The sequence below is a fragment of the Ambystoma mexicanum genome, chromosome 1p (assembly GCF_040938575.1).
Source record: "Ambystoma mexicanum isolate Mex_15411 chromosome 1p, UKY_AmexF1_1, whole genome shotgun sequence".
Taxonomy (NCBI): domain Eukaryota; kingdom Metazoa; phylum Chordata; class Amphibia; order Caudata; family Ambystomatidae; genus Ambystoma; species Ambystoma mexicanum.
Window position 1 is genome coordinate 422,305,280 of NC_090921.1, and position 26,825 is coordinate 422,332,104.

Consider the following 26,825-nt stretch of genomic DNA (forward strand, 5'->3'; position numbering starts at 1 on the left):
AATTTCAAATCCAGCTCCCGGATGGGACTTGGATGTTCTTACAAAGTTTACGGGTGCCCCCTTTGACCCAATGCATGAAGCCAGTCTTAATCCTCTCACTTGTAAGAGTGCTCTCTTGTCGCCATTACATCTACAAGGAAGGGGGAGTGTACTCGAACCCAGGTGTCTTTGTATTCCTCCGGTACCGTGACAAGAACACCCATTTTTGTCTGCAGTGCATCCATGTATACCCTTACCTGGACGATTGGCTCATGCAATACCGCTCACACGCTCTGGCAAGCAAACACACATCGAGGACCGTATGCCTGCTGACGGAGTTGGGGTTCTCCATACCTATCCAAAGTCCTGCTTGACGCCATATCGGGACGTGCTGTTTCTGGGTTCCCCGGCTCAACACAGTAACGTGTTTAGCATCTGCCTCGAAGAAAAGGGAGTTGGCCATACAAGGGAAGGTACAGCACTTGTCATGGGCACAGACAGCAGCGGTGCAGGCAATCAAATCACTGCTGTATATGAAACCAATACTAATTCAATGTATGTGTAACTTTATATGTTACTCCTCATATTACTAACTTATGCCTCATGTAAGGTCAATGTTGCCTACACAGAAAAACCTATGTAATGTATCTTCAGAAACCAGTCAATGACTGCAGTGCTGATTAAAGATTGTAGAAATATATTTATTGCATTCATTTTATGCTAAAAAACAATTATATATAATTTCTACTATTCATTCTCATTCATGCTTCATTCACTCATACTTCATTACACTCCTCATTTTGTATAAAACTACATCGAAAAACAATACATCAAAAGACAATACACTGGACAAATTGTTATAAATGGAATGTGTTACAGTGCAAACAGGAAAGGTACAGGGCAAATGAGCTTTCGATTATTATAGTTCCTGTTCCTCTTTTTTTGATTCACATTTTTGTTAACATCTCTAAGTATCTGGATGTATATGCACACATAGTAATAATTTTCATATGCCTGTGATGTACCTCATTAATTGGTCAACCGACTCATTATTTTAAACCACATAGCCACATTATATTAAAGGGCTCAGTGCCTTTGTACTGTTGTACCTACTAGCCAGAACTATTCAGAATGAAATAATGGTAGAGCAGAGTAAATCTCTAAGTCTATACTAGCACTAGTTACGACCTGGGCATACGTCTTCAGGGCGATGTTTTTGTTGGTTCTTATTATTTCGGTGCTCATCTGGGTCACGATCCGCAGTTTTGTTGGTGCCTCTGCACACTACCTTTCGGGGGAACAAACCACGATTGTGTGTTCCTGAGTTAGGACCTGGATGGGGACTCTTCCTACTTGCAGTTGTCGCATGTCTTTGGTGGAAATAGCTTATCCGATGTAATGTGTATCGGAGCTAGAACGCATTATACTACCTCCGCGATGTGGCGTTTATACCTTATCTCGAGTGTGCCGAGGAGAGTATTGCTCTATCCCTCTCCCTGTGTTCGCCGTACTGGATGTAGTTTCCATAGGCTTACATCCGGACATGATATAGTAGGAAATGCAACATCGGAAGCAAGGAGGGGCCCGCTTGCCGGCACCCTCCAAGGCGGCCCAGGAGCTGTGGCGCTGAGCCATTCATCAGGACATGTTCCTCGTCCCTTTTCATCTTGCGGGTGTCAAGAACACCATTGTAGACTCGCTAAGGAGAGAGCTGCGTTCTTGCCACGAGTGGGAGCTACACCAGGACCAGGTGGACCCTCTGTTCGACAAATGGGGCCAACCCCAGATCAATCTCTTCGTGACAGCGGCGAACTCCAAGTGCCAGATGTTTGCCAGCAGAGGTTCCCTCAGCCGAGAAGCATGGGGGACGCATTCTTGTTCCCATGGGAGGAACAGTTTCTGTACGCTCCTCCGCCATTTCCACTCCTGCTACATGTGATCAACACACTCGCAGTGCCAGTGCAGGATAATACTTGTCACCTCAGCGTGGCCACGCCTGATCTTTTACCCGAACCTGCTGCGTCTGTCAGTGGCCCCATCCATCAGGCTGCCACTGTTCCCGGACCTTCTCACAAGAGGTAGAGCAGCGATTCTGTACCATGACCCAGTCACTGAACCTGAGGGAATGGCTCCTGTAGCCCTAGAATTTGGAGTTTATGCTTTACCTGCGGAATGTAAGGACAGGCATCCCAGGGCCAGAGCCTCGTCAATGTTGTGATACGGCCATAAATGGAAACGCTTCTCTGTGTGGTGCCGGGCTTATGAGATTACCACTCTGCGTGTCACAGCCCCGAAACCTCTGCCCTACTTGCGTTCCTTGGCAATGGCGAGATTGGCTCACGCCTCTATCAAGGTGCATCTCACCGCCATATCCCGGTACACCAGGTCTCTGGGTAAAACTTTGCTTTGGTTGCACAGACTTGTCAAGGAGTTCAAGGGGCTCTTCAGGACTTTTCCGCTGGTGAAGACCGCTGCCCTGGCTTGGGAGCTCAATGTAGTACTAAATAAACTCATGGGAGCTCTTTTTGAGCCAAAGCATCATGTCACGCTCAAGTTTCTCTGGTGGAAGATGGCCTTTCTCATGGCTGTGACCTCAGCTAGGCAGGTTGGGGAGATCCACGCCCTGTCTTGCAAGCAGCCTTACTTGTCTTTCCATGCTTCAAGGTTGGTACTGCATACACACGCCTTCTTGATGCCAAAGGTACCGTCAGAATTCCACCTCAATGAACCTTTGGTGTTACCAGTCCTTCCCGAATCCGTTGTCACTTGTGGACAGGTCCTTGCGTACCATGGACTTTGCTCGTGCCAGTTTTCGGAAGTCTTCTCAGTTGTTCATCAACTTTGGACAGATAAATCACGGAAAGGCCTTATCGAGGGCTTCCATCTCCAGGTGTGCCTCCGACTGCATCATGCACTGTCATCGACTGCCAGGCAGACCGATCGCAGCAACAGCAGAGTTTCACTCTGGTGTGCCCCTGCTCGAAATCTGCAGGGCTGCTACGTAGAGGTCCACGTACACAGTCACATGGTTCTATTGCGTCGACAGGGATTCCAGGGAGGTGTCCTGAGTCAGCCAAATGGTGCTACTCCACCTGTTTATTAGAGGTGACCGTTAATTGCTTCTGTTGAGCCTTGACACCTCCCGTGGCTGTGTATGTGTATTCCTGTGTTATCCTTATTAATGAGCATGTGAATCCATGCCAGACCACATGCTGGAGAAGGTAAGCTACTTAACTGTAACTATTGCTCTCCAGCATGGGTCTGGCATGGATCCACATGCAAACTCTCCCTCCTTCCCCTCTGTGGCTTTTCTTGGTTCATACTGCCACTTTATGTGCTTACCAAATCTGATGATGGCCACTAGGGGTGTAGTTTAGGGGGAGGACTGTCATTGGATGGAGCAGTATGACCCAGAGGACAGTAATTGGTTTAGAGGAGAAATACAGTTTTAAAGCGCAAGTGAAACTGTCTTTTCTTTTACTGAGGTTTCCCAGCCTATGACGTGGGAATATTCGTGAGCATGTGAATCCATGCCAGAGCCAACCTGGAGAAAAATAGTTACATGTAAGTAACTTAAACCTTTCTAGTGTTTGCGTCTTTATAGGTGTTCGCTCAGGGGACAAGCACATAGCTCATATTACCCGGGCCCCGTAGGGCCATCTGCATTTATAAGTCGACTTTATGAAAAATTACTACTTGCCCTCTCACAAAGGGGCAGAAGGCTAAATAGTGCAACAGTATTTCAGGGGCATGCTCAAAAGGTTCCCCTAAGGAAACTGCAAGAGAAAAGCAACGGGATTTCCTAAGCTTGTCGGGTGGAAAAAATCTTATTTATTTTGTAAAAAACAGACTTGCCCTAAAACATAGCAGTTGAACTTCTGGCAATACTAGTCATCCTTGCTGCCTCTTTACTGCAATTCCCAAATCTTGCACTGCAATTTAAAATTAAAAACCAGAACTAAAGGATATACTGACTGTTGTAGGCAGTGAGTCTTATATGTGTTCTACTAAAAGTGTACTCCTTTTATTTTTCAAATAAAATAAATTCTACTGAAATACAGAATTGCATCTTTGTCTGAAATAGCCAGGAGCAACTTTTCCTCATAAACATGTAGCATTTTTCTTGCAGTAGTAGATATCTTGTTTTTGGGCAGTGCCACCGACGCACGATTATAGAAGGAAACCTTTTTACGGTTTAATAAACTGTGTAAACTCATAAAAAATAAATCTAATTGGTTGTGTAATGTTACAATGATGAATTTCTATTCTCTGCTGGACTTAAAAAGTGGAAGAAAAGGTTCTGTGATGGTTTACCATAGCTTTTGTTTTAGATGAACAGATTCACTTTGAAGAAGTGGCCTTTGTAAAACAGAAAATTCCTAATTACTTGTAACAGCTGTAGCTGTATATTCTTTGTTAATCTGATACGATCTCACCATTGCCACTGGTCTTGTTTTCTTTTGTCTAAATATGGTAGTAGAAAACTTTGCAACAAAATTGAAACATACATGTTGTGCCCTCTTTCTCAAAATTGAGGCATCTGACGAATGTCTTTTAAAAATGGAAAGACACATTTGATGTTTACTTGTTCTTTATTAGATATTCTGGCTGTTCTTTTGACTGATGTACTACTGCTGCTGCAAGAGAAGGACCAGAAGTATGCATTCACTTCTGTGGTGAGTACCTTCCTGGGTGATGTCTCGTATTTCTACATTGTGAGAAAAGGCTGTTGGAATTTACTTTTCAGTGCAATGTATAATGTCATGGTTTGATGCCACAGTTAGAGTAAACTATTGTCAGGACACTTCAAGGTTTTTTTTTAAGTGGAGGTTTAGGTTTGCAGAGAATGCATGGCATGTGCAACTTTGGACCTTTAGTTCTTTTTGGGCTTGTTCCTTAACTTTATTTCCAGACCTTCTAGCCATTCTAGCATGACGGCACCCAAAGAAAAGAGTCTTGCGCTGTCTGTCATGCAAAGGCCTTGTTTTAATCTGGCTTGATATCTGAAGGGCGAACTGCCTTTCAGCGAAGGTCACCATAGCATCAGGATATCTATCTTCTGAATTTCCTTAGCACCAGAAGTGGGCCAAAAAGAAAGCGGCCATGCACATTTCCTCTTGAAATCCACTACCTGCAAGTAGTTTACGTTGAGAGATACTTCAATGTTTCAGTGGAGTGTTGTGGAGAGCACAGCTACTAGTTTCACTAATAGAAGAATCATGACAGTGGTGCAGATGAGGAATTGGGATGGTTCATATTGTGGGAAGGTGAGGAAATTGGTATGATAGGTGTTGTTCTGACTAGGAAAGTAAATGGGATCTTCCCTGTGTGGTGTTTAGCACTTGAATGGAAAGTTCACTCAAAAATGTTATTGTTTAAAAATTTTGCCCATTATCAAATATGTATTACATATTTTTCTTTTTTGAAGTTCCCATGAAGAATAATCTGCAAAATATGCCTCCAAGTCTTGCTTTTCAATGACTTGAAGGCATTCTTTTTGCATTGGGGACCTGTTAATTTTAATTCCCTTCTCTTGCAGCAGTAATAAAGCAGAAGCCCCCTACTGGGAGTTTGTTGCTGCCGGAGAACAGAAAATTAAATAACACATTCACAGGACAGTCAGTCCTATGAATGGCAATCCTAATACAGCACACACACTTTTCAAATCTGGCATTCATAGGACTGACTGTTCAGTCAAGGTGTGAGCGAGGCAAATGTGTCCTGTTGATTTACCAATCCTGTGGTTAAGGGTTAGCCCATTGTACCATGCAACCCGGGTTCTAATCCCTGCCTCTACTTTTTCCGGATGCTTCAAATTTTGTTTTAAAAAAAATATCTGAAGTACCAGAAAAAAACGCAGGAATTCTAATCCATGCTGCGTGAGTGAAGGAGCAGGCCCTTCATCACTGGACCACTTCGGTCCCTGCTAATCACAAGTGCTCTTTGCCATGTCATACAACACTACAATGAGCTCTGTTTATTGCTATTCTAAATCCTTAGCTGCTTTCACAGTACTCATTGCCGTGTTGTACAACACAGCAATGGGCACTGTAATTGCCATATCACAGCTAAGGAAATAGACTACACAAATCCAGCCCTGTTGCCGAACTGCCTGCCGCCTGATACCTGCAGCTGTCTCCCATCTTGGAACCGACTCAATGCTGTTGAGCAGCAAGAACGTCTCAACTACCAGGTACATTTTGGTTCTGTCTCCCTGGTCCTTCTCCGAAGGCCCCTAGTGACTTTTATGACCACTTGCTTCCTTTGTGCTGAAACCAAATAACCTTGAACAGACCGATTGCTTTACCGATTACCCTCCCGATTACCATCTCGTCAGTATCCAGAGTGCAACCCTTTCCTATGTGAAACTGTCTGTTCTCTGTGTTCCTTTACGGGGTGGGTTGTATTTTGTAGTGTGCTAGAACTGTCTGTTGTAATAATACTAAAGTTGATATTTGTATACAACCTTGAATGGACAGTCCCTTTTATCATTGGGTAATAATTGTATTTTCTCTGTGTTGCAACTAACCAACGATGCACGACCTTGCAGAGATAAGCCTGCCCTTCCGGCGACATTAACAAAATTGGTCAAAGAGGTTTATAATCGACTTGTGGTCCAATCTGTTCGGATCCCTTCTTGTGTACTAGAGGTGCGGGGTTGATTGATGGTTTAGAAACCGATATTCATTCCTGGACCACTGGTGCCCCAGAAGTTGATTTGTCACAGGTGGCCACTCAGAACCTGTCCACACACCCACACTTTAGATTCCTCAAAGCACCAACAAACACTCCTCCCACCTTCAGGATGGAGAAACATCTGGATGTATTAAAAAAGGATGTGGAACAGTGTTGTTCCAGTTCCTCAATCTCAAAGGAATCAGGGGATTTATTCTCGCTAAAAACAGTCCGGAGAATTGAGACCCATCCTCGTCCTTGGGTATCTCAGCAAGTTCCTATGCTCATAGACATTCCAAAATAGTTACCCTGCAAAAGATTATATTCGTGCCAGAGATTTCCTATCGTACTTGGAAACAAAAGGCACCTACTCTCACAGTCGAAATCGCCCAAAGCATCACAAATATCTTCGGTTCATATTGTGGGACAGCATTACCAGGTAATTTCTCCCGTTCGTCCTCAAATCAGCCCCAAAAGTCTTTACCAAATGCCTGACTGTTGCTCAGTTTTGGAGCAAACAAATCCATGTATACCCATATGTAGATGACACGCTGGTTTGGGTTCCAACCAAAAATCACTTGCTGTGCACATAGTCCATCTGGTGGAGGTTGCAGAATATTGCATCTTGTTTTTGAAGTTCAAAAAGGGACGTCGACTGGGCGTGACTGTAACATTATCCCTAATGTGACATACACTGTACCCATGTGTTTTCATGCTTTGAGGTCCCTTGTATTGTTTTTTTCCACCATACTAGTCGGTCGCATAAATGCAGTGCTCCTAACTTTGCTACGTGATTATTTTTCTGTAGTATCGCTATATTTCGTTAATAATTATCGCGTCTTTGTCTTTTGCTTTCAACAAAGACAGACTACCGCTGAAGACTCAAACTCTCAACAGCACATATCGGTTTCCTTCAGGCTTCAGCCTTCGCAGTAGGGAGAGTGGGGGTTTCTACCATTCTAACGTTTATTAGAAAATGCTTTTTCCCCATACTTTCCTCTACTTTCCTTTGTCTGGATGTCCTTTCTGTTTCTACTTAACATGGGGACAACACTGTTTACATTTTACCCTTCCTGTAATAGCATGTTCCATCGGAAAGACACTCATAACGAGTGCAAAAACTGTGTTTCTCGTGACCACAACGAACAGCATTGCAAGGCCTGTAAAGTCTTTAAAGGGGAAGTGTGCTCCAAAATGTTATGGTCCTGAGCGATCGGGGATGTGTGTTTCATGTGTTTAAGCATACTGTGATCGATCGTAAAACATATTCCTATGCATTTTACCTTCGTTTTCCTCACTTTTACACATGCGAAAACAGGTTGGGCGCGGCTATCTTGTGCTAATCTTATCCGTAAGTACAAGTGCCCTCGCGGCACTAAATCATATCACCCGCCCCTGAAGCTGACATTACTAGACGCTTACGCCCCTTTTCACAACACCAATGCACGTCTCGTGTGAAGGTTCTCTGGGCGCAAGCTATTGACGTGTCTCCATGGAAATGGCCGGACGCCTCTATCCTCAATAAGTATAAATAGACCCCTTGTCATCAGACAACAGCATAGTTGCTTTTTCAATCGTTTCACTGTTTTTTTTTTGGATCGCATGTGACTCGTTTCTGCTCTGTTCAGCTGTCTTGGTTGCATGAAGCCCATGCAAACAAATCCTTACACTAGCATTACTATTGATTTCCATCGTTACTTGCGTTTTATTTAAAAATTTGATGTATAATGGCAACAATTCAGCCCTACCGGTCGGAGCCTGAGTATTCCGAGGAGGAAGTAATTGAAAGAGGAAGATGCAGAAACGATGGGGAATCTAATGATAGTTGGGAGGATGAATCACGGGATCATGAGCCTGAGCCTTGTCGCATGGAAGACGTACGTTTCCACCTGGTGTACCTGCAGCTGCTGCAAGGTCATGCCAACCGAGTTGGAGAACTGCTGCTGCCAAGTAAATTCTGGAGGCTTGGCCTACATATCAGAAGAAGAGACACCACTACTATGCGTTACTGAGCTGCATGACTTTAAGGCAGCCTGCCTCACGAGGTCCGTGTTGAGGATTATGATGGTGATTATGCATGAACTTCAGGCAACAGTTCGCCCTCGGAATCCAAGTAACGAGTATGTGTACTCTATATCGATTTCATTTTGACCACTGCGACGACTAACATTTCATGTTCGTCTCCTATATTGTTGTAACTTTGATATATCCCTGACAAATGAATGTAGTCTGCAAATTGAATATATTTCTTGCGCTTTTGTGAAATCACAGTGTTCATCTTAAGTGTATTTCACATTCAACTAAGAAACAATATTTTTAATGGATTGTGTCCTCCAACGTATTCCACATCTTTGACATGTAATGTCCACAGCTGTGCTACTTGGGAAATTTTTCGGCAGAGGGCGTCCTGCGTTGATGGCGTCGGGTCGATGGCCCTCGAAGGCCTCCAAGGGTGACATCACCAGATGTTATACATAGGACGCACGGAGGTCCCTGGTACTGTTAGTCGGCGCCCGTAGCCTCAGTTCCGTTTTTTCCACAAAAGTGTTTGCTTCGAGACCTCTGCACGCCTTGTGTATTCTTCATGAATATGTCTTCTTCATCTACCCCTTGACTCTGCGGTCTGGCTTTAAGACTTGCTGGGACTGTAAGTCTAAGATGTTGATTACGGAACCCGCACCGCATTTGTGGTGTCTTGGCGGGAGTCATGACACCGATGACTGTTCGAAATGGCAGTCGCTCACTGCTTAGGCCTTGTGGGAGCGTAAGTGGAAATGACAGGTAGATCGGGGTACTAAACCCAGTAAGTCCCGAAAAACTGCAAAAGGAATGTCCACCGACAAGTCGAGGTGTGACTCTCCTCATTGGAAGGAGTCCCGGGGATCTCCATCCCGGAGTGGGTCCCTCCACTCCTCCTCGTCTAGGCACTCCCGGAAGCGGCGTCACCGGTCGCCTTCCCTGTCCTTTTCGGATGAGGGCGCCGCAAGGAAAGTGGCTTTTCCTACTAAATCCTCAACTATGGAGGAATGGGAGGCCTTCAGGGAGCAAATGCTGGTGATTTTTCAGTCCCAGGGCACAGTCCTGTCCGCACCTTCGGAAGAAGCTGGCAGGGAACGGTCTCGGTCCGATGCTCGCACGCCTTCGGGCCCGGGTCCTCGGCGGAATACTCATCAGGAACTGTCGAGGTCCCGTTTGGACAGCGTTCAGGTTGATCACCAGAGACGTGTTAGATCCAGGTCTCGGTCTTCGTCCCCGGCAAAACCACAGAAATCTGGTAAGGGCTCGAGGTTGGCATCGACTCTGACTGCTCCATGTCTGTCGGATACGGCGGTCGGTGCTTTGCCTTCATTCCAGCCCTCTGCGCCGTTGTCGACGCTGAAGCAGTCGGCGACCTCAATGCCTCCGGGGCCATTTGCCCAGAATTTGCCGATGGAGGTCCCTGGTACTGTGGATCCTCCAAGGAAGGCTAAATCCAAGTCTATGAAGCCTGTTGGGGACTCCAGGCCCACTTCTGTCCCTAGGCAGAAGTTCTTTCTTCCTCTGGATGATAGCTATGAGGATGTGGGGAGGTCAGATTTGGAGTTTGACCCTGTTGAGCCTGATGTGGCTCCTGTCTTTTCCAGGGACAGTCAGTTGGAGGAGTTACGTCAAACATTACATGATGCCAGTGGCTTAGATACATCTCCTGAGGTGGAGTTTGGCAGGCTGGAGCCTGGGGCTCATGCTGAATCCTCATATAGGAGACTGATGGCTAGAGTTACTGAGTATCTTGGTTGGTCTAGTCCTCCAGATGCAATTGTTCAGGATGACATGACTGTTTTGGATCAAGGTCCGTCCACTGACCCAGTGTTGCTTTTTCATTTGACTTTGCAAAAAAGGGTGGTGGCTGCTTGGAAGACCCCAGAGTCTCTTCCGGCGGTTAACAAGTCGTTAACTAAAAAATACCACCCTTCCAGTAGCGATCCCATCTACTTATCCACTCACCCCACTCCCGAGAGTTTGGTGGTTCAGGGGCCTACTGGCGCCTCGAGGCAGGGGGCGTACCCTACCATCCCTCCTGCTAGGGACGACAAGCGCTTCAATGGTTGGGCACGCAAGGTGTTTTCTGCGGGGAGTATGGTGCTGAAGTCAACCAACTCCACTTGTTCCTTGGCAAGATTTTCATGCACTCTGTGGAATTGCGTCTCTCTAGTGGCTGAGCATATTCCTGAGGGGGAAGAAAGGGATGAGTTCCTTGCTCTCATGCAGGACGGCAAGGATGCCATGTGTGAATCCCTTCAGTCTGGGTTGGACACGTCTGACAGTGTTAGCCAGTCCATGACTGCGAGCACCGTTATACGCAGGTTTGCGTGGTCGCCGAAGTCGGGTTTTGCTCCGGATGTACAGGCCCGTCTTCTGAACATGCCCTTTGATGGCTCTCCTTTGTTTGGCACCAAGGCTGACGAGAGCCTTGAGAGGTTGCAGACCTCCAAAACTGCTGCTAAATATTTGAGCGCAGCAGTGCTTCAACCTCTGCCTTTTCATCCTTGGGGCAACAGTGGAGGGGAGGTTCCTTTCGTTACCTACTCCTCTTTTGGTAGGACGAGAGGAGCCGCCAATCAAAGGGGTCAATGGAAAAGTTCCTGTGGTGGTCGGGGAAATAGAGGTGCCAAAGCCGCTTAAGCAGCAGCCTCTTTGCCTTCAGGCGCTGCATCTGCTGCTCCAAAACAGCTATGAGGCCATATTCCATTGTTGGCTGGTTGAGGGCAGATTGTCTCAGCATCTTGAAGAATGCCAAGCTATTAGTTCGGATGCGTGGGTTCTGGAGACAATAGCCCATGGCTAATGCCTTCCGTTCCTAAAGAGGCCTCACGACAATCCACCAGGTAGTCTCTTTGAAACGTCCGGATCCGCTCCTTGTGCCGGAAATCTTGACCCTGCTGGAGAAAGGCGCTATAGAACTAGTGCCTTTAGAGGAGAGGAACAAGGGATGGTATTCCCCGTTTTCTTTGTTTGATTCCAAAGAAACACTGGAGAATGTGACCCATCTTGGACTTGCGTTGGTTGAACAAGTTCCTCAGGAAGGACGAGTTCAATATGGTCACTCTTTCTCAGGTCCTTCAGGCCCTTCGACCTCAAGATTGGTTAGTGTCTCTGGACCTGCTGGATGCTTACTTTCATGTGCTGATTCATCCAAAGCACAGGAAGAACCTGAGGTTTGCGGCAGCTCGCACTTTGTTTCACGCCCTGCCATTCGGATGGACCGCCGGCCCGAGGGTCTTCACCAAGCTCATGGTGTTGGTGGCAGTGCATCTGAGGCGAGGGGGGATTCACGTCTACCCCTACCTGGAAGACTGGCTGATCCAAGCACGTTCTCCCGAGCAAGCTCTGGATCATCTCAGCCTCACCTGCCTCTCCCTCCACATGCTGGGCTTATCCCTCAATTTCAAGAAGTCTCATCCTATACCTTAAGAGTTCCAGTACATTGGGCCTGTGTTGGACACGTCTTTGGGAAAGTGCTTGCCTCCCAAGGTAAGGGCTCATCATATTGTACAGATGGTGAATACATTTCAACATGCCCAGAGTCTTCCGGGTTTCCTACTCTTAAGGTTGCTCGGCCTCATGGCATCCTGCATTTTTCTGGTGCCAGAGGCCAGACTGAGGATGAGATCCCTGCAGTGGTCCTAATTCTTAGGCAAGATGTCTGATCATGTTCAGGTTCCACTCCCGGTCTTGCAGGATCTTCTGTGGTGGGCCAGCAAAAAGAATCTGATGAAGGGGGAGCCATTTTGGCAACCTTGGCCGGGGGTGACGGACTCCTCACTCACTGGATAGGGGCTCATGCCAACGATCTGACTGCCAGCGGTCGTTGGTGTCTGTTGGAGTCCTAACTCCACATCAACCTGTTGGAGCAGAGAGCCATCAGGCTGGCCCTGAAGGCTTTTCTGCCAACTGTGCGGGGGAAGAGTGTCCTGATCATGACGGACAACACAGTGGCCATGCATTACCTCAACAAAAAAAGGGGGCGGGGGTGGTAGGGTCACTCCTGTTGTGCAGAGAGGCATTGCAGCTCTGGGTCTGGGCAATCCAGCAAGGAGTTTCACTCTCAGCAGTTCATCTGGCTGGAGAGGAGAATGTGGCTGCAAGACGCTCTGAGCAGGCACAGCGCGATCTCTCACGAGTGGGAGTTGGTTCAGGAAGTCCTCCTGGAGATCTTTGCCCTTTGGGGAACCCCACAAGTGAATCTGTTCGCGACCAGTGCCAACCGGAAGTGCGAGATTCTTCTCAAGGGAATTTCCTTCGAGAGGAGCTTTCAGGGGACGCATTAGTTGTGGATTGGTCATTTCCCACTTCTGTACACGTTTCCTCCAGTCCCCGTCATTCCTCAAGTGCTCAGGTTGCGGAGGTTCAGATCCCACATGATCCTCATTGCTCCGGATTGGGCCAGGAGAGCGTGGTACCCGGACCTTCTAGAATTGTCCATCTGTCCTCCACGCTGTCTTCGCTACCGAGAGGATCGGTTTCTCCATCCAGAGGTCAAGACTCTCAACCTTCATCCTTGGTTTCTGAAAGGTTGAGATATAAGGATTGGGACCTCCCGGATGACGAGATGGAGGTGTTTCTTTCAGCCAGGCGACCAACAACCAAATCCCTGTACCATTGACACAGGTTTTTAGACTGGTGCAGAGAACACAATGTCGATCCTTTTCAGTGTTCCATTCCCATGGTTCTGTCTTTCTTGCTTCCTTTGGCCCACAGGGGTCTTCAAGTAAGTACCATTAAAGGTTACCTGGCAGCGCTGTCTATCTTCAAGCACTCGTCTGAAGAATGTTCCTATTTTAAGATTCCTTTGATTTCCCAATTTCTAAAAGAGCTCACTAATGTGTTCCTGCCATCCCTGTTTCAGGTGTCGGTATGCAATCTAAATTTGCTCTTGAAATTCCTGATGGGTGCTCCGTCTGAACCTTTGCACTCTTGTCCTTTGAGACTGTTGTCTTTCAAGAAAGTTTTCTTGGTTGTGGTTACATCCGCTCGCAGAGTGAGTGAATTGCAGGCACTTTCATCTAAGCCACCCTTTACTGTGTTCCACAAGGATAGGGTTGTACTGAGGGTACGTCCATCCTTTCTAGCTAAGGTAATGAGTTTCATTTAAGCTTTCTATCCTTCTCCTCATCCTGGCAAGGAAGAGGAACGACTCCATAGATTGGACCCTAGGAGAGCTCTGAGCTTTTAAATTTCTAGGATGTCCATGGTCAGGGTGGACGATGAACTCTTTGGGCCTCATCACGAGTCTGGCGGTAACCCTTAAATGCGGTGGTAGCACTATTACCGCTGCATTTAAGGGTCCGCTAGATCATGGCTTTGGCAGATTGGCTCAGAGCTGGGGGAAATCCACAGCAAAATTGCCGATTTTTGGCGCGATTACCGCCAGCGGTGATAGCACAAATTTTCCTCATTGGGACCAATGGGGAATGGGGAATTCCCAAATGGGCCCAATGGGGAATGGGCAATAAACCTTCCGCCAAACCCGTGATCCGGCGCTAATAGCGCCGGGGGGTTTGGCGGTAGGGCTATTAGTGCCGGCGCTAATAGCGCCGGCGTTACCGCCCAACTCGTAATGAGGCCCTTTGTGGGGTACGCTGGGCACCGATTGGGCCAGGCTGTTGCCAAATAAGCCGTGTCCAGGTGGATTATCCTCCCCATTACTGAATGTTACAGATTGTTGGGCAAGGACCCTCGTGAGGGGTTGCGAGCTCACTCCACTAAGGGCGTGGCTACATCCACAGTCCTGCAGCGGGAAGTTCCTATTGGGAATATTTGTGACGCAGCTACTGCAGCGGGAAGTTCCTATTGGGAATATTTGTGACGCAGCTACATGGGCTTCTATCCACACCTTTGTCAAACATTACTCCCTGGTTACGCTCCATGGTCAAGATATGGCCTTTGGTAAAGCAGTTCTTTATTCTGCCATCTGATTGGGTATTCGAACTTCTTCTCCCTCCATTTTCTGGTACTGCTTTGGGAGTCTGTCAAAGATGTGGAATACTTTGGAGGGCACAATCCATTCAAATAAGTTACTTACCAACTGGTAGCGTTCTTTCGACTGGATTTTCCTCCAACGTATTCCACATGGCCCTCCTGGCTTGCCCCTCTGGAGAATTTCCTACGCTATAGCAGCTTGCTATGTGCAGTTAAGCAGGCATTGTGTACTAGCAGGGCACCCGTTATGGGGGAAACAAACATAAACTAAGGCTCTGGGCGCCATGCGTCCTATTTATAACATCCAATGACGTTGCCCTCGACAGAGCCCTTCGAGGGGCATCGACCCGACGCCATCGACGCAGGATGCCCTCTGCCGAAAAATGTCCTAAGTAGCACAGCTGTGGATATTACATGTCAAAGATGTGGAATACGTTGGAGGACCATCTAGTCTAAAGAATGTTACCAGTTGGTAAGTAACTTGTTCTTCTCTGTTCCCCCTAATCATCATGGATTGAATGGATGGTAACTTTTGTAATGTATCGATACTTCAAAGCCCAAGTTAATTTATTAATGAAGTAACTTTTGTACGGGCTGAGTATGACATAGAATACAGGGTGCATTTTCATGTAAGGTTTGTACACTTATCAGGTTCATTTAAATACAGTGTGTTTCTCTTCCACAGGTGGTACAGGCTGGTGGTCTACCGTTCATTTACATGGTTGCTTTATGGGAGGCTTGTATTCCGCATTTGACAAGTAATACCCGCTAGTGGTATTGGAGCCATTTGCACCAAATTCCCCAGTGACAGTGGACGGTACAGGGGATTTTCAAATACTGTGCTGCAACCTCAAGTATACAATTAGTAGTTTTTTGTGCCATCAAAATCGCCAAACTAAATAAAATACAAATGAGCATATACAAATATTTCAATTTTTCAGTGAATCAAGAACACGCTCACTAGTTTGAGGGACATAAAATAATGGTTGGTGGCCTTTTACGCACACCTCGTACGCATAAATCCATCCCCACTCCATTATACCCCACTCTGGTACTAGGAGGATGGGAACGGCCAAGGTGCCAAACACACTGTGCACTTAAAAGGGTTGTTCTGCAAGATGACCATTGTTCTCATGGCCTCCCCATACCCAGTGTCTCCAGGCTCCCCTCTCCAAGACCCCGCCCCTGCAATCCACATAACTGTGTCTCCCTTCAGCAGTGTTACAGCCCTTTTGCGCTCGCCTTATGCCCATCCATCCCCCCTCAAATATCAATGGCAGTTCGCCCCTGTGGCATTGCGTTCTTAAGGGGGATGGGAGGATGGAAACGGCTAAGGTGCCAAACACTGTGCACTTCAAAAGGATTATTCTGCATGGTGACCATTGTTCTCATGGCTTCCCCAGACCCAGTGTCTCCAGGTTCCCCTCTCCAAGACCCCGCAAGAAACATGTCACACATTCACATACACACCCACTTTTCTAATCCTTTATAAACACCTTGACATTTTACAGCAGAATATCTCTGAGCTCTGCAAGCTATCTCTTTATCGTGCTACCTGTTCCCCAGCTACCTGCTTGCTGAATCAGCTGGTTTGTTAGTCCAGGTAAGGGTAGGTCCGCTACCCTTCTCTATATTCATCGATTTCTGATCTCAAATTTTCTGTCTATTGATATTGATATTTTATTTCGAAGGGATTGTGTCCTCCGACGTATTCCTCATCTTAGATATATCCTTCCAGCTCTGCTGGCCTCGGAAAATTTTTTCTCCAGAGGGCGCTACGCGTCGACGTCCCTCGAGTCGAGAGCCGCCGTATCGACGCTCGACGTCATCCTGCCTATAAAGGCCGCGCGCAGCGTCCGTTGCTCAGTTCCGTTTTTCCGCGCTACTCGGTGCCTCGGAATACCGTTGCTCAGTTCTTAGTCAGATAATACCTATTTACCTCGAGTTATTCGATCCGTACTCGATGGCTTCCTCGTCGGAACCGACAACTCCTCGATCCGGCTTCAAAAAATGTCGAGATTGTGGGAAAAAGATGTCGTTGACCGATACTCACAGAAATTGTCTGTGGTGCTTGGGAGCCGAACACCATTGTTCGGAGTGCGAGGACTGTATGTCCATGACAGCTAAGGCCCTGAAGGAGCGTAGGGGGAAGCTGGAGAAAGGTAAGACTTTTAAAGCTTCTTCTTCGTCGACGAAGTCGAGACATTCGTCTCCTCGTCACCATTCACGCTCCAGGTCTCGCCGAGTGGGTCTCATCACTCCTCGAGATCGAAGCACTCGAAGAGGAGACGTCGAAGATCCCCTTCTCCGTCTTCCTCTTCCTCTGTTTCGCCAAAAAGAATCCCTTGCCCCACGAAACATAGTTCCCGGGCTGAATGGGAGGAATTCAGGAAAAATATGATGAGCGTCTTCGAGAAAGCGGCCTCGACCCCCTCGAAGACTGCCGAGAGCGATGCTCTGGTCGAAAGACCCGAAGGACAAAAACGCCGCGTGTCGCAGTACCCGGCGAAAGAAACCTCTCGAGCGCGTCTCGAACCCTCGAGTAGGACTATGACCTCCAAACCTTCCTCGAAGGTTCCGTCGACGCCGTCGACGAAGGTTCCGTCGAGGTCGATGTCTTCGACGCCGTTGTCGAAGGGACCTTCGACACACGGGTCTGTCGACTCGACGCCGGCCTCGACACCGGCGTCGACGCCGAGAAAAGTTACGGTGACCACACATCCAGTGACGATCCCCAGGCCCTCGACGTCGATGGCGTCGATATTGTCGAGTAGAATTCCAATTCTGTCGAGGTCCTCGAGGCCTCCACCTCTGTTTTCGACGCCACGCTCGAAGCCTTCGGCGTCGACGACATCGACGTTCTCGAGGCCAATAATGACAAGTTCGGCACCCTCTGCCTTGGAAATGGGATTTACTCCCTTTGAGTTCAGAACAATTGAGAACTATATCCTCAATTTTAGAAGAGGGTGATTTGTCTGAACAAGACACATTTGAGTTACAGAAACCTGTAACCCCAGTTAGAGAGGAATTTTCCTCTGAAGAGCGCAGATTAAAGGATCTTCATGATTCTTTACATGAGGCAAGTGGGTTAGACACTTCCCCTGAGGTGGATTTTGCTAAGCCAGACCCGGGGGAGCATGCTGAAACCCCCTACAGAGCCTTAATGGCCAGGATTACAGAGTTCATGGGGTGGTCTACACCTTCACAATCTTTCCAGCAAGATGACCTCACGGATATTCTTGACAAAGGCCCACAAGAGGATCCAGTGGTGCCCTTTCATAAAGCTCTTCAGAGAAAGATCATGACAAACTGGGAAACCCCAGATGTAATACCAGCAGTAAATAAAAAACTGTCTGCAAAGTACAGGGTATCTTCCACAGACCCAGAGTTCTTGTCTAAACATCCATCCCCAGAAAGTCTGGTGGTACAAGCAGCATCCTCTACCGATGTCAAGACGGCTTATCCTACAGTCCCACAGGACAGGGACGATAAAAAATATGATGCTATGGCAAAGAAAGTCTTTTCAGCATGTAGCATGGCGTTAAAGTCTGTTAATGCTACTTGCACCCTTGCTAGGTTCAGCCATACACTTTGGGAGTGTGCTTCTATAGCGGCTGACTGCATCCCGGAGGGAGAAGAAAGGGATGCGTTCCTGAATATTATACAGGACGGTAAAGACGCTATGTGCGAATCCCTCCAGACGGGCATTGATTCGGCTGACAGTATCAGCAGAGCAATGGCGGCAAGTACATCAACCAGGAGGTTCGCTTGGTTGAGAAAGTCGGGTTTTGCCCCAGATGTGCAAGCCAGGCTCTTGAACATGCCATTCGATGGCTCTTCTTTGTTCGGGAAAAAGGCGGATGACAGTTTAGAAAAACTGCAAACTTCAAAAGCAGCAGCAAAATCCCTAGGAGCTGCAATCCGTCAGACTCCTTTTCGTCCCACGGGAACCTCTGCGAGGGGCAAGTCCTTTCGCTTCTACTCCGCATTCGGAAGAGGTAGAGGACGACCGGCTCAAAGGGGTCAAAGAAGAACTACCCGAGGTGGACGGGGTAGATATTCTAAAGCCGCAGCAACAGCAGGTACCTCTTTACCATCGGCATCTGCATCAGCCGCCCCAAAACCACTCTGAGGACTCCCCTCACAGGACACCTGTAGGAGGCAGGTTGACTCAACATCTGACGGTATGGCAGGCTATCACGTCAGATGCTTGGGCATTGGAAACAGTCGCCCAAGGTTACTGCCTGCCTTTCCTAAGTATACCTCCGAGTCATCCACCGGGGATCAGCTCTCAGAAAGCTCCAGATCCGCTCCTCTTGCAGGAAATTTTGGACCTGCTAGAGAAAGGTGCCATAGAACCGGTACCTGTAGCGGAGAGGAACAAGGGCTGGTATTCCCCTTACTTTCTCATTCCGAAGAAAGACGGAGGACTGAGACCCATCTTGGACTTGCGAGAATTGAACAAATTCCTCAGGAAAGACAAATTCAAGATGGTCACTCTTTCTCAGATCCTCCAGGCCCTTCAGTTTCAGGACTGGTTGGTATCTCTGGACCTTCAGGACGCTTATTTCCATGTGCCTATCCATCTCAAACACAGGAAATACCTGAGGTTCGCAATTGGCAACTCTCACTATCAATTTCGAGTACTGCCATTTGGGCTGACCTCCGCCCCGAGGGTCTTCACCAAGTTAATGTCGGTAGTGGCCGCAAGTCTAAGGAGGGAAGGGATTCACGTCTACCCCTACCTGGACGATTGGCTGATCAGGGCTGTTTCTCCGGAGCAAGCTCAGATCCAGCTAAATCACGTGTGCTACTCCCTTCACAAACTGGGCTTCTCCCTCAATTTAAAGAAGTCTCAAATGATACCATCGCAGAGACTCCAGTTCATAGGAGCGATCCTGGATACTTCCCTGGGAAAAGCCTCGCCACCAGAGGTGAGGGCTCAAGATATTCTACAGATGGTTACCAAGTTCCAACATGCCCAACGTCTCCCAGCCTTCGACTTTTTGAGGTTGCTAGGCCTCATGGCATCCTGCATTTTCCTTGTGCCAGAGGCTCGCCTGAGAATGAGATCTCTCCAGTGGGCACTGAGGACTCAGTGGTCACAATTCTCAGGGAGAATGACAGATCTTCTTCAGGTTCCCGGCAGGGTGGCTCGAGACCTTCAGTGGTGGGCCTGTCAGGAGAACATTCTGAAAGGAGAACAGTTTTGGCAACCCTGGCCGGAGATAACAGTAGTCACGGATGCCTCACTCACGGGGTGGGGAGCCCACGCCAACAACTTGACCATCAGCGGTCGTTGGTCTCCATCGGAGTCCAGACTACACATCAACCTGTTAGAGCTGAGAGCCATCAGACTTGCGTTGAAGGCTTTCCTGCCAGCTGTACAAGGGAAGAACGTCCTGATAATGACGGACAACACGGTGGCCATGCACTACCTCAACAAGAGAGGAGGCGTAGGATCACTACCCCTGTGCAGAGAGGCGATGCAGCTCTGGTTTTGGGCAATCCAAGAAGGAATCTCTCTATCGGCAGTTCACCTAGCCGGAGAGAAGAACTTGACAGCGGACGCTCTGAGCAGGCAGAACACAGTCTCCCATTAGTGGGAGCTAGCTCAGGAAGTCCTTCAAGAGATCTTCGCCCTTTGGGGAACCCCTCAGGTAGATCTGTACGCCACCAGCCTAAACAGGAAATGCGACCTGTTCTGCTCAAGGGAATGTCCTCCGAGAGGAGCTCTGGGAGACGCGTTCATAGTGGACTGGGAGTTTCCGCTTCTGTACGCGTTACCACCGGTCCCTGTCATTCCTCAAATGATAAGGAGGTTGAGAAGATTCCGGCGAACCATGATCCTAATTGCCCCGGATTGGGCCAGGAGAACGTGGTACCCGGTCCTTCTAGACTTGTCCATCTGCCCTCCAATTCGACTTCCGCTCAGAGAGAACCTACTCTCACAGAAGGGAGGTCAGGTTCTCCATCCAGACATCAAAACCCTCAACCTTCACGCTTGGCTTCTGAACGGCTGAGGTACAAGGATTGGGACCTCACTGATGATGTTATGGAGGTGTTGCTTTCGGCAAGGAGGCCAGCAACAAAGTCTTTATACCGCTGCCGTTGGAACAGATTTTGCAGCTGGTGTAGAGAACAGAATATCGACCCATTTTCATGTGGTACACCAATGGTTTTGTCCTTCCTACTATATTTGGCAAATTCAGGCCTTCAAGTTGGTACCATTAAGGGCTATCTCGCAGCGCTATCTAGCTTTAAGCGTACTGCGGAGGAACCATCCTATTTCAAATTACCCTTGGTAATACAGTTTCTAAAGGGGTTAACCAATGTTTATCCCCCAAGACCATTCCAAGTTCCCCTATGGGATTTAAACTTAGTACTAACTTTCCTGATGGGTACACCTTTCGAACCTCTCCATTCTTGTTTGTTAAGATTCCTTACCCTTAAAACTGTTTTATTAATAGCACTTACATCTGCTAGAAGGGTGAGCGAATTACAAGCTCTTTCTTGTAAACCCCCTCATACAATCTTTCACAAAGACAAAGTTGTCCTGCAAGTGAAGCCTAATTTCCTCCCAAAGGTAGTTTCTGAATTCCATATCTCTCAGAAGATTACCCTACCTCCCTCCTTCCCTGCAGCTCTCTGGCCGGCCTCCCTTGGCCCCCTTCCTGCCCCTACCTGTAAGGCTAAAAACCTCGGGGTCATCTTCGACTCCACACTCTCCTTCTCTCCTCATATATCTGACGTCTCTAAGAAGTCACACTTCCAGCTGCACCTCCTCAGAGGTATTCTTCCCTTCCTCTCCTTCCCCCAGAAGCTCACTGTCTCCCGAGCCCTGGTTCTCTCAAGGCTGGACTACTGTAACAGCCTCTATCTTAATCTGCCTGCCTCCACTCTCCGCCCTCTGCAACTTATCCAGAACAGAACTGCGAGACTTGTCCTTGGCCTCAAGCCCAGGGACCGTATCTCTCCAGGACTGAAATCTCTTCACTGGCTCCCAGTGGCTGCGAGGATTAAGTTCAAAACCCTCTGCATTGTCCACAAGGCCTTCTGGGGCCTGGGACCTAAATACCTTCAACTCTCTCTTCCTAAATATCTTCCTTCACGAGCCCTTCGCTCATCCGTCTCCAACTCCCTCATGGTCAGCCGCTTCTCGAAGCAACGAGCTGGGGGTAGATCTCTCTCCGCAGCAGGGGCCTCCCTCTGGAACAGCCTTCCTGCCTCCCTGAAACTTGAAGAGAACCATCTCCGGTTCCGGAAGCACCTCAAAACCTTCCTCTTCGCTTCTGCCTTCTCTCTCCCTCTCCCCTGCTAAACCTGCTTAACTCCCCACTGAATTCAGCACTAAACCTGCATCTGGGCCACTCTCAGCAACCTCGGTCCAGGGCCCAGCCACTCTCCACTTGCACTGCCTCCCTGGCTCCCCCTGCACTGTGGGACTGTCACTGTATCCCTACAGCCCCCTTCCCAGCACTTGCTCTGCACTTACCTCGCACTTGCCACCAGCTGGCCCTTTTTATTTATTATTTATTATTTTTTACGCTACTTACCTTGTACTGCACTTCCCCCCCACCTCCTCCCCCTGCACTTCCTCCTTTTCCCCTTACCTCCGCACTTGCGCGATCTGAATGACACCTGGCCTAGTAGGATCGTTTGTCTGTCTTCCCCTTGTTTCCTCCCTCCCTGCCTCGTCGCGCCTTGAAACACTTGTGTATAGGCGCGTTACAAATACCATATCATATCATATCCTCCTCCTCACCCGGGGAAAGAGGAAGAGAGGTTACACAGACTAGACCCTAGGAGGGTTTTAAGTTTTTACATTAGTAGACTAGCCAGGATAAGACAGGCAGACCAGCTGTTTGTAGGTTACGCAGGTCACAAGCTGGGGTTACCAATAACTAAGCAGACCATTTCCAGATGGATCATTCTAGCCATTCTGGAATGTTATAAACTGGCAGGGAAAGAGCCCCCTCAAAACCTTAGGGCTCATTCGACCAGAGGTATTGCAGCTTCATCGGCCCTCAAAAGAGGCGTGCCGATTAAAGATATATGTGCGGCCGCTACATGGTCGTCTGTCCATACCTTTACACGGTTTTACAATCTGGATTCCTCCTCTAGTCAAGAGACTAGGTTTGGAAGGGCTGTACTGCATTCTATTCATCAATAGAAGACAGCGTGAAGTCAGTACTCCCTCCTCCGAATATAGAATACTGCTATGGGAGCCTATCTAAGATGAGGAATACGTCGGAGGACACAATCCCTTCGAAGAACAAGTTACTTCTTACCTTGTAACGTTCTTTCGACGGGATGTTCCTCCAACGTATTCCTCATCGACCCTCCCATCCATCCCCGCAGTTCTACTTCCCTTGTTGTTGCAGCTTACGCTCCTTCAGGGTGATTAGTCTAGTCCAGACAGTAATACTGTGGGCTACAAAACGGAACTGAGCAACGGACGCTGCGCGCGGCCTTTATAGGCAGGATGATGTCGAGCGTCGATACGGCGGCTGTCGAAGGACATAGACTCGAGGGACGTCGACGCGCAGCGCCCTCTGGAGAAAAAATTTTCCGAGGCCAGCAGAGCTGGAAGGATATATCTAAGATGAGGAATACGTCGGAGGAACATCCCGTCGAAAGAACGTTACAAGGTAAGAAGTAACTTGTTCTTCTATTGCGTTCGTACACAAGTGTTTCAGAGCGCGACAAGTCAAGGGAGGGGAACAGGGGAGAACAAAACACCTATCTTACTAGGCCCAGTGACATTGAGAATGCGCAAGTGCATGGGAGAAGTGAAGGGGAAAAGTGCATTGAAGGGGGGAGAAGTGGAAAGTGAGAAGCAAAGGAGAAACCCTGTCTGCTGCTATGTTTAACGAAGCAGACAGGGTAGGTCTGATAAGTGCAGGAAGAAAAGGGGGGGGCTGTATGGGTACAGATACAGACCCCAGTGCAAGGTGTGGCCCGGAGGCAGTATGGGAGGGTGGCAGGGTGAGCAGGTACCTGGGCCCAGAGGAGAGCGAAGGCAGAAGAAAAGATTAAGGTCTTGAGGGGCTTCCGGAAGCAGAGATGGTTCTCCTCAAGTTTTAGAGTGGCAGGGAGGCTGTTCCAGAGGGAAGCCCCAGCCGAAGACAGAGATCTACCCTCAGCTTGTTTCTTTGAAAAACGACTGACCCTGAGGGAGTTAGAGGTAGAGGAGTGAAGAGCCTGAGGGGGGAGGTATTTGCGGAGGGATAGCTGAAGGTATTTTGGTCCCAGGCCCCAGAAAGCCTTGTGGACAATGCAGAGGGTTTTGAATGTAATCCTTGCATCCACTAGGAGCCAATGGAGAGATTTCAGAGCTAGAGATCTACGATCCCAGGGCTTGAGGCCAAGGACAAGTCTTACAGTCCTGTTCTGGATTAGTTTCAGTTGGCAGAGAGTAGAGGCAGGTAGATTTAGAAAGAGGCTGTTACAATAGTCCAACCTAGAGAGAACCAGAGCTTGGGAGACCATGAACTTCTGGGGGAAGGAGAGGAAAGGCAGAATGTACCCAGTATTGTAATGTTCATGTATCTCAATGACGTCACCATTGTCCAAAGTTTCAAGTGTTTTGATCTTGATAAATGCCACATTGCATCAGTCCATTGTAATAGAATGGCATCTTTTGTGGCCCATGTTTGTAAGCATGTTTCCTTTTGATGCTTGAAAGTACATTTAATGGACGAGTTATACGGAACGATTTGCGGTATACCAATCAATTCTGTAAGAAAGTTATCGCTGTGTTCATTCGACTAGGTTACACACGTTTTCCTCCTTTAACTGAAACAAATATTGCAAAGAAAGATGTGATATAATTCCATTAATCACATGCATGCAGTATTATTTTTAATTATTTAGATTTTTTTATACATATCTTAGACTTTTCAAGAATACCAGCTTGTTTGGTTTTTGCTTGCCCTTCTAAGAGCCATGCCAAACGTCCTGGCATAGTCCTGAATACATTCCCGAAGGATATTGATTTAATAAGAGGATGGGTTAAATGTTGTAGTTTTCCAGTGGACGAGATTGAAAGTAGAGCACAGAATGTCTTCAAGGACGTGAGGGCCAATAGATTCTGCATCTGCAGCCTGCACTTTACAGATGATATGTACGAACAATCAAAGTGCACAAAAAAACATTGACCCAGAATTTTTCGTAAATTGCTTCCAAATGCAATTCTAACTCAATTTATGCACATACTGCCTCAGGTGAGTCCTGGATGATGATTTAGCTGTAGGGTAGGGCATTCAAAAGGTACTTCATGAACGGATTGGTGCTTTCGGTGTATATTTACTTAAAATGTGTCTTACTAAAGTTTGCATACTTACCAGATTGTATTGAATGTTTACTATACTTATGCAGTATGCTGCGAGTCTGGTAGTACCAATGGTGAGCCCTACAGACATGCACAAAGTGATATTCTCGACCGTTGGACCTTCCCACATATCTAATACAACTTTAATTTTCCCGTGTACCACTTTATGACAATGCGCTGAAAATGAACGAGCAAGATTCTGCATCAATTTCATTGCCCGAGTCGATATCAAGTTCACTCGCCTATCAAGTAATTTTATTGTACTTGTCCTTTACCAGAATGTGTTATACTTGGAATTTCGAATAATATGAAAAAGTTTATGTATGCTATTGGTTGTTTACACTAAGTGGCATGTATGGGTGTCTCTCTATATGTACCATTGTTTGCATCTCATCTCGGTTCCATTTCGCTGTTTTCGTCCGTACTAAAACAAGTACTGTGTTACAGGGGGATGCTTATACTTCGACTACAATAACCTCCTCCTTTGCAACTGTTCCAGAGTATGAGGTATGCGTACGTACACTTCCCTTTCCAGAAAGGATATTACTGGACTGTGAAATGCATATAACCGTGCACAGTTTCAAACTTTTTTGATTTCAGTTCTAACGTTACACTTCCTCCCTATTGCAGCATACATTACAAAAGGTTTGAGGGGAACATTACAATCAGTATGTTTTGCACAGTGATTTCTGATCAAGTACATGTGTCATCTGGGAAGGTAATCGGGTGAAAATTGAAAAGTAAATTATGACTAAATGACGTACACTGGTTGCGAGGGTATGTTCATACAAATGTTCCGTTAGTGTTGTGACAACAAACCTTGTAGTATACTTTCCTAATCATTTAGTACTACTTTCTGTGTAAGTGTTCTGTGCAATGAAAGATTTTCATTTCCAGTACGATTTACTTATTTCTTTGACTATTTTATTAATGGAATGTACACAAGGCCTGGAATTAGAAGAGAAGGCACATGGACCAGAGGTGAACATAACATAATATTGAATACAATTGGACATCCCATTGCATTTGGAATACACTTTAATGTTGTAATGTTTTCTATTTAATCAAGTTGGTTCTGTTTGTAGATATGTACATATGTTGGTTTGCGTTCAAATGAAATGTGCTTGATTTAAACCATATATAAATGCTGTTTTTTTCAGCTTGCCTGTGCGGTGGGGAAAGAGAAGCCCACGGTTTCAAAGAAAATCAAGAAAACAAGGTTATCGAAAAAACAAGTTTGTTTTGTAGACGTTTTAGGCAGTTGTTTTATTCATATGTTTTTTTTAAAAGCGATATCTGCTGTATGTGTGCTATATACTGAGCATGTTTTTCAACACCTATAATGTGGATAAACATAGCTGGGTCTTACTGGAACCAAATTGTGTACAGTTGAAAGGATGGGACAGGGCATCAGTGCGCAGTCATTTTTAAATGCAGAACGCTTTCTTTTTCCATGGGAAATTCTGAGCTGGCAGCATAGCAGCGCTGCCTATGACTTCTTTCCTCTAGTGCAAATAAAGACATTACTGGCAGCAATTCTCCAGGTGTTCTGTGTTTCCTCTTGTCCCATATGTGTCTAGTGAAACAGTGCAGCCATAATTTTTGGGGCTGCGAAATGCAGTTTTGATGCAAGGGAAGAGTGCTCAACGGAGCCAGCAAAGCCATTCTGCTGGTGACTGCTGAGATGTAGTTTGAGGAGGTAGGGGGTTCTGCTGGGCTGGTAGATGTATCCCACACTGGATAAGTAAAGGATTCAGTCTTGAAAAGAATAACAAGTGTTGAAAAATGCTTAGTTGTGAAAGTGTTAGTTGGTAACTGTAACTCTGAGAGTGAACAGTTACAAAAGTACTTACTTACCTTGAATGCGTGTTGCACTATT

At 47.2% G+C, this 26,825-nt stretch overlaps 1 protein-coding gene across 5 annotated transcripts in view; it reads left to right on the forward strand.

Moving 5' to 3' along the window:
• The window catches only part of ARHGEF18 (Rho/Rac guanine nucleotide exchange factor 18), a 1,645,252-nt gene that overhangs the window by 1,189,478 nt on the left and 428,949 nt on the right, over nucleotides 1–26,825 (forward strand). For all 5 annotated transcript variants that reach the window (XM_069649229.1, XM_069649230.1, XM_069649231.1 and 2 more), the window contains one exon: nucleotides 4,579–4,655. In XM_069649229.1, coding sequence (XP_069505330.1) covers nucleotides 4,579–4,655 — 77 coding nt within the window. The remainder of the gene's footprint in view (nucleotides 1–4,578; nucleotides 4,656–26,825) is intronic.